The 11,881-nt window shown below is 31.5% G+C and overlaps 1 protein-coding gene across 1 annotated transcript; it reads right to left on the minus strand.

Moving 5' to 3' along the window:
* Positions 1-7,221: 7,221 nt before the first annotated feature.
* LOC105622370 (DCN1-like protein 3) lies at positions 7,222-8,525 on the minus strand. The gene is made up of 3 exons (XM_012203797.1): positions 8,441-8,525; positions 7,973-8,280; positions 7,222-7,821 (listed from the first exon to the last, which is right to left on the minus strand). The coding sequence occupies exons 1-3, from the start codon at positions 8,523-8,525 to the stop codon at positions 7,222-7,224; spliced, it is 993 nt and encodes a 330-aa protein (XP_012059187.1).
* Between the last annotated feature and the right edge of the window lie 3,356 nt (positions 8,526-11,881).

Raw genomic sequence — 11,881 nt, forward strand, 5'->3', positions numbered from 1 at the left:
TGTGTGTGTGTGTGTGTGTGTGTGTGTGTGTGTGTGTGTGTGTGTGTGTGTGTGTGTGTGTGCGTGCGTGCGTGCGTGCGTGCGTGCGTGCGTGCGTGTGTGTGTGTGTGTATTGGGTATGTATATTGGGTGTGTATATTGAGAAATGTTTCTTCGTATTTTATAAAATTTTGTAAAATTTTTCATTTGTTGCGAAATTTTCGTTATAATTTCATCATTCAATCATTCGCTAAAGCAAATTTTCAGTTTTAAGAATCTGTTTTTTAAAGTATGATGATTTTTATCGGAATTATGAGCAATCAAAATGTTCCTTTACTTATCTAGTGAATAACTCAGGAACAAAAAATCATAGAAACATAAAAAAAAAATGATTTTGTAGGGAAAGCTTTCACGATAGGTAGTCGGAAATTTTCGCAAATTTTTTTTGGGCATGTGAAAAAGCAAAGTGAAAAAAAAATTTTTATCTTTTTCAGCTCATAGTTTTTTTAATGTAAAAATTACCAAACTCAAAAAATATAGTAACCTCTCGAAAGTAGAGATTTCAAGCTTTAAAACTCTTTTTTTAAATTTAAATTTCGTTCATTTTTGACGAAGATATTGTATACAATTTTGAATTAAAAAATACAAAGAAACTTTTTCCTCGACTCAAAAATATGTACATATATATATATATTGGATAGGAAGAAAAGTTCTGCGGAATTTTGTTAGTTCAAAATTATATATAGAATATATTTGTTGCAAAATTTTAGACTGTCTAACATAAAAGCTTAAAGTTTTTCCTAAAAGTTCATTTTTAAAAAATGTTCCTACAATTTTTCGTTACCAAGTTACACGAGGATTAAATAAAAGAGCATTTTGATTTTGATTGCTCATAACTCCGTTAAAAATCATCATACCGTAATTAATAAAACAGATTCTTAAAACTAAAACATTGTTCTATCAAGTAGTGTAACTGCCAATTTAAAAAAAAATAAAATATATGTACATTTGAGCTAAAAATATGATTACTCTCTTTTTCTTCCATTGCGCAATGATTATATAAGGATAGTAATATCATATTTTTAACTCAAATTTCTATATACTTCTACTATTTCTATATACAAATTTCTATATTTACAAACTATAGAAATCAAAGTCTTAAACGGTCTAGCTGGATCTTAAGTGTTTGTATGATTCTTGTTTGTATGATGTGCGAATTTATATATTATGTATGTAATTCTTAGAAACGCGCGTCGAAATGATTTTTCGGTCTTGAAACATTAACTCATTAAACTACCGCAGTAATATCACGATCATTTCGGCGCGCATTTCTAAGAATTACAATACATACGTAATATATAAATATTCATACAAGAATCATACAAGCATTTAAGATCCAACTAGATCATTTAAAGCTTTGATTTCTATAGTTTGTATTATCACATGTACGGTCCTATAATATATTATATTGTTCTATATTTACGTTTAAAAAATTAATATGATACTAGCATGATACTTGCTCAGTAAACATTTCAGCTTTAAGAATTTGTCTTTTTAATTACAGTATCATGATTTTTATTGGAGTTATAACCCATCGAAGTTAGAACTTTACTTAACCCGCGAATAACTCAAGAAATCGTAGAAACATTTTTAAAAAACAATTTTGTAAGGAAAACTCCAAATTTTCATGATATAAATAATAAAAAATTTTTGCAAATTTTTTTTGGCACATGACAGACGTAGAGTGCATTCCGTTTCACGCATGCATACATAATGCATCATTTATCCTTGTTTAACATTCGATGAATAACAAGGATAAATGATGCATCATACATGAAACGGAACGCAGCCCTGCAAAGTGAAAAGAAAAATTTTTCTTTTTTTCAGCGTAATTTTCTATACATAAAAAATTACAAAATTCACATAAATTAAAAAAATATAGTAACATTTGAAAATGGAGATTTCAAGCTTTAAAATCCTTTTTTTAAATTTAAATTTTGATCATTTTTAACGAAGATATCATTATATATAATTTTGAGCTAAAAAAATACCGAAGAACTTTTCTTCTAATCCAATATATATATATACATATATATATATATATATATATATATATATATATGTATAATATAACAATATATAATATATCTGTAATATTGAAATCTATTTTATTGTAAATAATTTATAATAAAAGAATATATAATCTTTTTCTATGAAGTATTTGCAGTAGATCAAAATTGTACTATACTATACATAATCTTTTCTTATTGAAACCATCAATTAAATATCTTGGTTTTCCAATAATTATATCACGATATTAATTCAATGGAAATTCTTTATCGTCTCAGAGAAAGACATGGCAATATATACGTATCTATAATATATATATATATATATGCTCACAAAATATAAAAGAAACCTCCACATTCTTAATAATATAGTTACGAGTTACACTACATATCATTATTAGTTGCACTCATTAGTTAATATATCTTTTTTTGATTATATTTTTTCTACCAATATTTTTCATAAATAAAAAAACAAACAGATAGAAATAAATTAAAATAAAATAATTATAACACATCTTCTATTGTTTGTATTCTTATAAATGCTAGAATTGCACACAATCGAAAATTGTACACATTACGTACTAACATAATATATTGAATATTTATGTAAATTTTAGATATAAATATACATGTTGTCCTGACAAGATATGTAATGTAGACATAATCAAAGGTAAATTTTTTAATTTTTATACGTATGAGATACTTTATTGTAAAGTATCTCATTTATTTATAATATTATTTTGTGTCCAAAAATATTTAAAAGAAATCTTAATTCTTCAGAAATTGTATATCTATATTTGTTGTATCACAAATTTGAATTGTGAAGATTCTTTCTCAACATTTCTCTTTAAATGTAAAATTAATTCTCACATTTTCCTAAATTTTTTCAGGATGTCTAAAAAGTTTATATCTATAGAGATTTTAATTCGAATATAGAATTTCTATATTGCATCAGAAATTTCTTTTTATAGTATGAATTTAAGAAACTGTTACAGCTCAAAATTAACGTTAATTTTTACACAATATAATTCTTTCAGTCTATTCTTTTTTTTTCGGCTCTTCAAATAATCTTTATATTAATATGAAAATGCAAAAATTTAATAACATTTTCGACTCATAAATAAAGACTAAACCTTTGTGTTGAACAATACAATATAAAAACCGAAAACAATCTCTTCAATTTTGCTTAAAATTTCAAAGGATCTAAAATATAACATTCTTATATCTGTAAACTAAAAATTAACGATTTTCCTTATTAGATTAGTAATATAATTTGTTATCTTTCGTCATACAGTATAAATATAATTCAATACAAACGAATATCAAGATATTGATAATATTTAGCTCTAGTTATTTTTTTAAAGCTATAATTTTATTCATTGCTGTATCAAAATTTTATAATCTCATTTCATCATATATTTTTTAATGTATAATTTAAAAATATTAGGTGTACAACTTTGCTTCCGCCGTTTTTTTTCCGAAATTTTTTTTCGAGGCTTTATTGTAAAAAACTGGTTATACATTTATGATTCAAAGTATTGTTCATCGCTGGCCATTACTTTCTCCCATCTTTCGGGTAGCGTACGAATCCCGCGTCGAAAAAACTGGTCATCTTTTGAGGCTATCCACGAATCAATCCAATTTTTTACTTCTTCATAAGACCGGAAATGCTGGTCAGCCAGGTCGTGTGTCATTGATCGAAACAAGTGATAATCAGAGGGAGCAACGTCTGGAGAATACGGCGGGTGGGGTAGGACTTCTCATTTCAACGTTTCCAAGTATGTCTTGACCACTTTCGTAACATGGGGTCGAGCATTGTCATGCTACAAAATCACTTTATCGTGTCTCTCGTTGTATTGCGACCGTTTGTCTTTCAATGTTCGGCTCAAACGCATCAATTGCGTTTTCGCATCAATTTGATACCGATCGCCTGTGATTGTTTCAGTCGGTTTTAACAGTTCATAATACACTACGCCGAGCTAGTCCCATCAAATACAGAGCATGACCTTGGACGTCAAAATCATCGTTCTTGAAGCGTTGAAACCACTCACGACACGTTCTTTCACTAATAGCGGCCTCACCATAAGTATTTGAGAGCATTCGATGAGCCTCAACCGCAGATTTCTTCATATTGAAACAAAAAATTAAAATCTCCCGCAAATGACGAGAATTTGGCTCGTAAACTGACATTTTCAATCGAGAATAACTTTATGATGCAGACATAAATCGACTAATGTTTCTATGGGGTTATGTTGACAGATGCCCAAGTTTATTGTATGACGTCTATGATCTATTTATTTCGATCACCACTTACCGCTAAGCCATCTATAGGAAAACGGCGGAAGCAAAGTTGTACACCTAATAAAAAATTGGATCGATTCGTGGATAGCCTCAAAAGATGACCAGTTTTTTCGACGCGGGATTCGTACGCCCGAAAGATAGGAGAAAGTAGTGGCCGGCGATGAACAATACTTTGAATCATAAATGTATAATCAGTTTTTTACAATAAAGCCTCGAATTTCGGAAAAAAAACGGCGGAAGCAAAGTTGTACACCTAATACACTGTTATGTATCACAACTTAATGAAAAAAGCGATAGTCTTATGCAATTATTTATATGTATTCTAGATTTTATTTTCCATAAAATAACATTCCGTAGGATGAATAAAAATTATTTGATATCGCGTGTCCATGTAGCTGACCACAATAAATAAGCACAATTATGTCTCTCGATATGATTATTTTTCATGCTCAATGTTATAAGCAATTGCATAGAACATGATGTGTCATACAGTCGCGCGCGCGCGCGCGCGCGCGTGTGTGTGTATGTGTATTGGGCTAGGGTAAAAAGTTTTTTTACAAATTGGAGCAAATTGAAACATATTTTTTAAATTGTTTACAAACCTTTTATTTATATAAATCAAATGTGTGTCGTTTTGATTGATGACTTTTTGCCATTTTTCGGGTAAAGCCATTATTCCATCTATATAGAACTTCTGATTTCTCAGTAAAAAACCGAGATGATTTTCGCAGGCCTTTTGAAGTCAAGTTTATTTCATTAAGAGAGTTCTGCAAACACCAAAACAAATGGTAATTGGGAATGGCAAGATCAGGACTATACAGTGGATGCATTAAAACTTCCCAGCCAAGCTCTCTCAATTTTTGTCGAGTCATTAAAAACATGTGTGACTTAGTATCATAATGGAAGACGTTTTTTCTATTCATTAATTCTGGCTGCTTTTCCTGAATGGATTGCTCGCATTATTTATTAACAATAGAGATTCAAAATCAATCGTTTTGTCTGGCGGTAACAATTCGTAATAGAAGACTCCCCTCCAGTCTCACCAGACACATAGTATCACCTTCATGAGTCTATTCTACAATAGGGTCGCAAGTCGTAAGTCATAAGAAATTAATCAATTGTTGTTGATTATTCAATTGTGATTTGACCAATTTCTTACGGTTTACGACTTGCAACCCTATCAGAACAGGCATTAGGTGTCAATCTGGACTTTACGATTGTTTGTGATGCCTCATCTCATGTCGATCATGATATTATTATATGTTATTACTTGTATCGCTAATTATTAATTTTTTTCAGAAAGGCTCAATTTTATTTCGTTTCAGCAGCGATTCGAAAATGAAAATTCGATTCATTAAATTTTTTATTGTCAAATCATGTGCCCAAACATCGAGCTTCTTTGTGTATCCAGCCTTACGCAAGTGCCCCAAACGGTTTTACGATTAATTGTTTAGCTTCTTAGCTATGTTATTCACATGATTTTCTTCTTTTTTGGAAGATTTTATCGACATTTTTCACAATAAGCCAACCAAAACGATGTGTATCTTTAATGTTGAAATTTTCATCACAAAATCGGCGAAACTAATTCGCTGCTATTTGTTTAGTTAGAGCATTCTGTCCATAAATATGACAAATTTTTCTACGGCTTTCGCAGCGTTCTTTCCTTTTTTATAATTTATAAAAGAATATCAGAAATGATTTTCTTGATTTTCACTCATTTTCAAATTTGATTGAAGCGTCAGTATTGTTCAAATCTATAATGAAAATCAAATCTATTTGAAAATAAATAAAATAATACTTTTTTTCAACCATATATAACCTAATACATTACACAATAGTGACACGTAAAAAATCGACTAGATTTCCATCTATCGGTTATATGTAAAGACTTTTTCCATAGCCCCATGCACGCACGCATGCACGCAAAATTTTTGCACTAGTTCATTTTTTTTCCTCTTTTTTTCATCCTGAGTGCAAAAGTTTAACCAAAAAGAACAAGCTTATAGTCAGACAAAGCAGAGCTCGGCATGATTTGCACTTCTTGACCGATTTTCGATTCGGCTCCGCCTTTCGCTACTCTTTTCACCTCATTACCCCGCGTGCAGTCCAAATGCTTAGGAGTGTATAATGCTTGTAGACATGAGGTCCATCCGCTTTGGGCGCTCACGCTGTAAGTTTCATTCTATCTTTTTGTTCATTACATAACTAATTGTAAGATAGAATAAAACAATGCGCATAAGATTGGGCGCTTACACGCGTTGCTTCATTCTATCTTAGTTATATATAATGAAAAAGAAAAGATAGAATTTATATAAGTTATATGCTCCTAATCGTCGAGCGGTATTTGAACTGCGCGCGGGATGAGGTGAGAAAAGTAGCGGAAGGCGGAGTAGAGTCGAAAATCGGCCGAGAAGTGCAAATCGTATCGGAGATAAAGTGTAAAACTACATCTTTGATAATAAACATAGTTGGTTCATATAAAACAAATACATAATAATATGTAATTTGCTGCTAGCACATTAAAATATGGAGATTTCTCACAAATTATTTAATCACACACACACACACACGCGCGCGCGCGCGCGCGTGTATACATATGCACACAAATTATACACGCAATTAAATATTACACAAAATCAGTTATATTTACATTAGGAAGTAGAATACCGAGTACAAATAAAACGACGCAATAACAAATAGATCTAAAAAAGGCTGACAATAATAATTAGGAATATCACTTCCTCGATCATAGTGATAAGAATAAAATGTTGATCGCAGGATAATGTGAACCTGTTCAAATGAACCTGTTGAAATATTAGATTTAAGATAATACCTTTCACTTCTCACTGTCATTTTTTTAAGAACAAGAACATTAAGCTTTATCAATAGAAGTATCTTTCATAATGTCATCCTTAGTGATATTTTGGTTCATTTGGTCGTTTTCGTACTCTACAAAGTCATCAAATAAGCTTGGCCACGCTTCTGCATCATCATAAGCACCAAGATCGTCTCCGATGCTCTCGGCAAAGTTTAGAAACATATTCCAAGTGTCTCTAGGTATTCCCCGGATATGATGACATTCTAGAAAGTTTAGCCATCGCGATAAGAGTGGAGGTTCACGTATCGTAAAGACGAGTCTCCAAAGATCGATCGCCATATCAACTGGTAAAATTCTTTGACCAGACATTACGTCGAGGCCAAATCGGAATGTGAATCGATAGAGATCCTTGAACAAATCACTATTGATCGTTAATTCTTGAATGATCTCAGGCAATCGTGCCTGTACACCACGTATACTGTCGACTTTCATCGTTTTTAATCCTGTGACAAACTCCTGGCGCGTAAATTGGCACATTTGCTGTGCATTCAACTTCCATGCAAGCACAAGTACTTTAAATTCATCGGGTGATAATTGTAAATCATTACAGAGTCTTTCTATACCATCAGCTAATATTACATCTTCATGAGGATCCTTAAAAGGAAACATATAACATATATTAATCATAGTATTTGTATAATTCTTTATAATCTTAAATTATTAAATTATTAAATGTTTTTATGCATTATAATACATGATCTTGCAACTTTCTTTCTGTTTTAAAAATATATTTTACGTGTCATACCTTGTATTGATCAAAAAGAACATTTAGTTTGCTCTCTGAAGGTTCCCTTTGCTGCCTAGTTTCAATACTTAAATTAAGACCCGATGATGTATTGGATCGTCCTAATGGCTGTAATCGCGCATAGAATCCTCGCGATAAACGCAAATTACTTTGTACATTAGGTACAGATCCACAATTATCTGAACCTACATTATTAAATGTAGGTAGCATACTTGTGGATTTTCTGTTCCCATTTACATGTGTTTCAGGCACAAAAGAACTGGATTGTTGACAAGAATTTGGAAACAAACCTCTGAGTTCCATTGTATCTATAAAAGGTAATTAAAAAATTGTGAATTATTTTATGTGAATTATTTTAGCGGTGAAAGGAGCGGAACTGAATAAGTTAAGATTAAATAATTTTTTGCATGTATATACTTTGCACTAAAAATGTAATATATGAAAGAAGAAAAAATCGATTGTATCTACCGTCTTTGTGCTCCAATACAATCGTGTGATCAGTACTGGTCGATGGTGGAAGTGGCACCTTGAAGCACGAAAAACAGTTTCCCATTGATGCTGACCGTACTTGTCATCAAAGGTAATTATGCCATGCATCAGTAATTCAGTCTTACATTGGCAGTCTTGATGGAAAACTGAAAAATGATATCTTTGTCCCTTATGGCTTGTATTAAATGTAATATTTCTACTTGTCTCCATTAAGTACAAAGATTTAAGTGATTCAAGCCATGAGGTTTGTGATGCTTTCAGCAAGAGACAGTGATCATTTAGCATTGGCATAGAACAATGATTCTGTGTCTCTCTTGCTGGAAAGTATCATTGATATATAGATAATATGTAAAGACTCATTATGATGTTAAGGAAAGAGAGTAAGAATATCAAATTATTAATTACAAGAGACACAAAAATTGCCTCGTGGTTAGCTCTTGCAATCTTTGAGATACCTTATCAACATAAAAATAAGTAGATATTTGAAAAGTTTATAGAAAAAAACAAACAAGGATTTACAACGTTGACAAGTTCTGCAAGCTCCACTTGTACAAATAAGATTGACAATCTAGGAGAGATGGAGGAAAGAAGATATAAAAATAGGTAGATGATTAGATGATACCTTATTGTTACATATCTGTGTTATAGTTTCTCGGTCTTCGCTTGAGACTTGTCGTGAGATAATACGGCGTGTCGTATTCATAGATCTTTCGAGTAGTGAAGAAAGTAGAGGAATGCTTCCAGCATCGGAGTCGTGCGTTTTTCCTAGCGTAAAATATGTTGTTCTAACGACGGATCAACGACGAAAGAACGTCGCGTTATTCCTCATGTCCCCTATTTTTTACAAAGCATATTTCCTAATCGAAGAAACGAGCGCCCGGCGGAATGGAATTCCGCAATCTGGTAGCTGAGCCTGCGTCATTTGCGACGATGTCGTAACCCGGTGAGACTGTGCGACAACGGCGATCTCATTCTAAGTGTGCGAGACGCTCATCCGTGATCGAGCTGACAATCACAACCAACAGCAGTCAATCAACACCGACCGATATGATGTTGCGATGTATTTACTCACGCTTCACCATCAAGCATCAAGCAACGTCTCGAGTGAAAAGTGAAAACACCGCGACCAGCTGACCACAATTGACTGCGACCAAAACGAAGACTCTCAGTTGTCAGAATGCTCAGAACTCAGACCTCAAGATCTAATCTGCATCTCCCTGCTGATCAACTGTGAAGTGTGATCAACCAACGAAGATGTTCCTCGTGCCTCAGGGTATCACTCTTATCTAAAGGAAAAAAACATCCTTTGATTCGCGTGGCTAGAGCTATTAGTTTCATTAAGTTTCATACATGTTGCACTGCATTGCACACAATGTTCTAGGCTTTAAGGTGCGATTACATGTACGGTACTAATGATGGAGTCCCATGAGGCGTATTTGCCGCGTATCGCGTAACCAATCAAAAGCAATCCGCTGTTTTTGGCATTTTGTTTTTCGCCAAAAGCAGGTACGAATTCTATTTTTGGCATATTACGCGATATTATCAATGTAGGTATTCATATATGTCAGTGTATTTTCTCTTCACCTCATTAAATCGTCCAATCGTTAATTCCATATTTAATTCCATAATTAAATCGTTCTTAGATTCAATCGTGGTCTGTTTATATCAATATAAATTCAAGAAATGATGAATACATCCAATTTTAAATATATATTAATTGATATATGAATATTATTATATTGTAGACCTCGCGCCTAACATAGAGTATGTTTATATTTATGTAATAACTTTCCTGAAGAGTAACAAGTTATTAATTTTTCAAATTAGTTATAAGGGAACGTTTAAGCCTCGACATGTATTCGTTAATAATTGTAAAATTGTAATTTTTAATATATGACTTTGCAAATGACATCTTGCGTTATAGCTGTATGCTCATTTCTATTTATATTTATTTATCATTGAGCCTTCTCACTTTGCTTAACGGTTTATTCTTTATAATATTATAATTATTTGTTAGCATAAACATTTTGCGAGGTTCAAAAGAACCCTTTTTCATAATTATATTTTTTCTAGCAACTCAAGTACGGATACTATGGATGGCTACTGAATATTGTTTGTCAAAATTTATGGGAACACCGGTGTTTTGCGAGTTATGATAAGAGAGAAAATCTAATTAATGTTGATCAAAACTTAATTGCTGTACAAAATTTGTACTATCTGTACAAAATTTTTTTATAATGCTTGTTAAAATGTACCTTGAATAAAGTAATATTAAAAAGTCTGCCTTGCAGTAAGAACCGTGCAAAAAATATACAGAGCTGCAGTAATCGCAACCATCAATCCAGTCTAATATATCAGCTCAATCTAACATTGATGAACATCTAATAATGGCTATCATGGAAAGACCATCATTATTTGATCATAGAATTGATGTGCGAGCGATCAAAATTGAAAATGCATTATGGGAAAAAATTAGAAATATCCTTGGTGATATATTATAAACATACATTTTTTAAAATAAATTTTCCAATGCTGTTATCAATAGAAGCTATGGCTTTAGTAACAACTTTCCCACTCATATTTCACAATGTCTTCATAATAAGATTAAATTTTGTATGCCTATTCTACAGGTATTATATCAATTGAAGATTGCAAAAAAAGTGAAAATATCATCGTGACTGCTATGTGAGAGAAAAAAGCTGAAAACATATGTTCCTTCTAGCGCATTACCATCAAATTTTAAAAGTTCTTATCGATATTTTGAATTAATAAAGCCTTTGGATGATACACTCTTCAAATAGAATCGTAAGTCATTTAAGGAATGAACAAATTTATACTTATATCGTATATTTTCTCACAATAATTAATATTTTTTTACAGAACAATAAGTTGTCAATAGAATTACAGCCTACTGCTTCTGAGGAAAGATATTTCTGGATATTTATCTGCTGAGAATGTAATGTCGCCTGATTTTTAAAATCCTGTAGGAAGTGATGATATCATATTTCGATTGCCAACTCTACTTCTAAATCGTCCTTCTCTTGTGATCATTTCTAATTATAGACTGAAAATGATCAGAAAATGATCAATTATCTGTAGCATCATCTTTATTGAACGTCTTAAATATGCCCATTCCAAATCGATGCAATAGATGGATTTCTCAAAGTATTAGGAAAAGTTTTATGGCGACTGCCATATGAGAAATGCACTAGATTACAATTAAAATTACTTACAATGGCTGTAAATGAGGAGTTGGAATAAATTAAACGTTATCTTTAAATATTTATAAGGAATATATTATTATATATAAGGAATGTATTATTATATGTATTATTATATGTATTATTAAAAAATAAAATTATTCGAATATTAATAAATAAATTTTGCATGATATATTATAACAGTTTATTTCTAAAAATC

This window comes from Atta cephalotes (genome assembly GCF_000143395.1).
Source record: "Atta cephalotes unplaced genomic scaffold scaffold00002, whole genome shotgun sequence".
NCBI classification, from domain to species: domain Eukaryota; kingdom Metazoa; phylum Arthropoda; class Insecta; order Hymenoptera; family Formicidae; genus Atta; species Atta cephalotes.